Source organism: Bactrocera dorsalis, unplaced genomic scaffold (assembly GCF_023373825.1).
Source record: "Bactrocera dorsalis isolate Fly_Bdor unplaced genomic scaffold, ASM2337382v1 BdCtg577, whole genome shotgun sequence".
NCBI lineage: Eukaryota > Metazoa > Arthropoda > Insecta > Diptera > Tephritidae > Bactrocera > Bactrocera dorsalis.
The window spans coordinates 1-1,000 of NW_026038627.1; the positions used below are offsets into that span (position 1 = coordinate 1).

Here is a 1,000-nt window from a genome sequence, read left to right on the forward strand (position 1 = left end):
ATTTGCCAACTGAGGGATAAAGATTTGTCAAGACCTTCGGATTAGACCTCTTAGCATCTGAAACGGAGTGTGAAATCGAGGAAGAGCTAGTGGAATCCTCGAGTGACGTGGAAAAAAATAAGCAAGGTGACTGTTCTTCATTGTCTGAGTTTATAGACACAATTAGTCCCCCCCCCCCACCCCCCCCCCAATCAGGGCCAATGGATCTGGAAGATTTTGCCTTGCTGATGACACCCTGAACCTCCTCATCGGTGAAAGTAAGTGGCGCGCAGTTGTTTGACATTTTGCGCAGCCGTTGGTTAATACATCTCTTGGCCTTGTCTACCGAAGGGTGCAGTGTAAACTGCCGGCTAAAATAGCTCGCGCAATTCTTCGGGTCCGAAGCGGCATGACCATTGAATTGAACTTCAACTCGGTCGTCATGTCTCTTCGGATTAGACAAAGCTTTGACAGTAGCCCAAAGCTTATTCACACCGGTGGAGAGGTTGCAGAACTTCAGGTGCTCTATCCATTTCGTCCGCTTATGTTGATTTACCATACGCCGAATCTCCAAATTAAGATCCCTTATACGGGGATCCCAGGGATCGGCATGGCGTAAGGTGTCGCGCTTGTTAGATAGAACAGCTGCCTCGGCTGGGAAATTGAGGCGGATTTCCGCTATTCTTCCAGCCGGGATGAAGCGAGCGGTAGCTGCTGCGATCACCTTGCGGAATTGACGCTCGCCAATGCATACGTCCGTAGGAATGGGTAGAGCGTTGAAGATGCTCTCGGTAAATTCTCTGAAGCCGACCCAATTAACTTTTTTAAAGTTAATGAAGGTACGGTTGTATACAGAAACGAAATCAGGAGGCTTCTCGATCGAGATAATTATGGGCAGATGGTGTGATGCGAGAGTTAGCATAGGTCGCCAGGTTATGCTATTTATCAGACCACCACTAGCAATGGTAATATCAGGCGAGCTATTACAGGTGCCCATAACTCTGGTGGGGGCTTCGTCATT

General features: G+C 48.4%; 1 protein-coding gene across 1 annotated transcript; it reads right to left on the reverse strand.

Moving 5' to 3' along the window:
• Window positions 1–180: 180 nt before the first annotated feature.
• LOC125780322 (uncharacterized) lies at window positions 181–997 on the reverse strand (the record flags this gene model as incomplete). The annotated part of the gene is made up of 1 exon (XM_049462314.1): window positions 181–997. A coding segment is annotated over one exon (817 nt), but the record flags the coding sequence as incomplete, so codon positions are not given.
• Window positions 998–1,000: the final 3 nt, after the last annotated feature.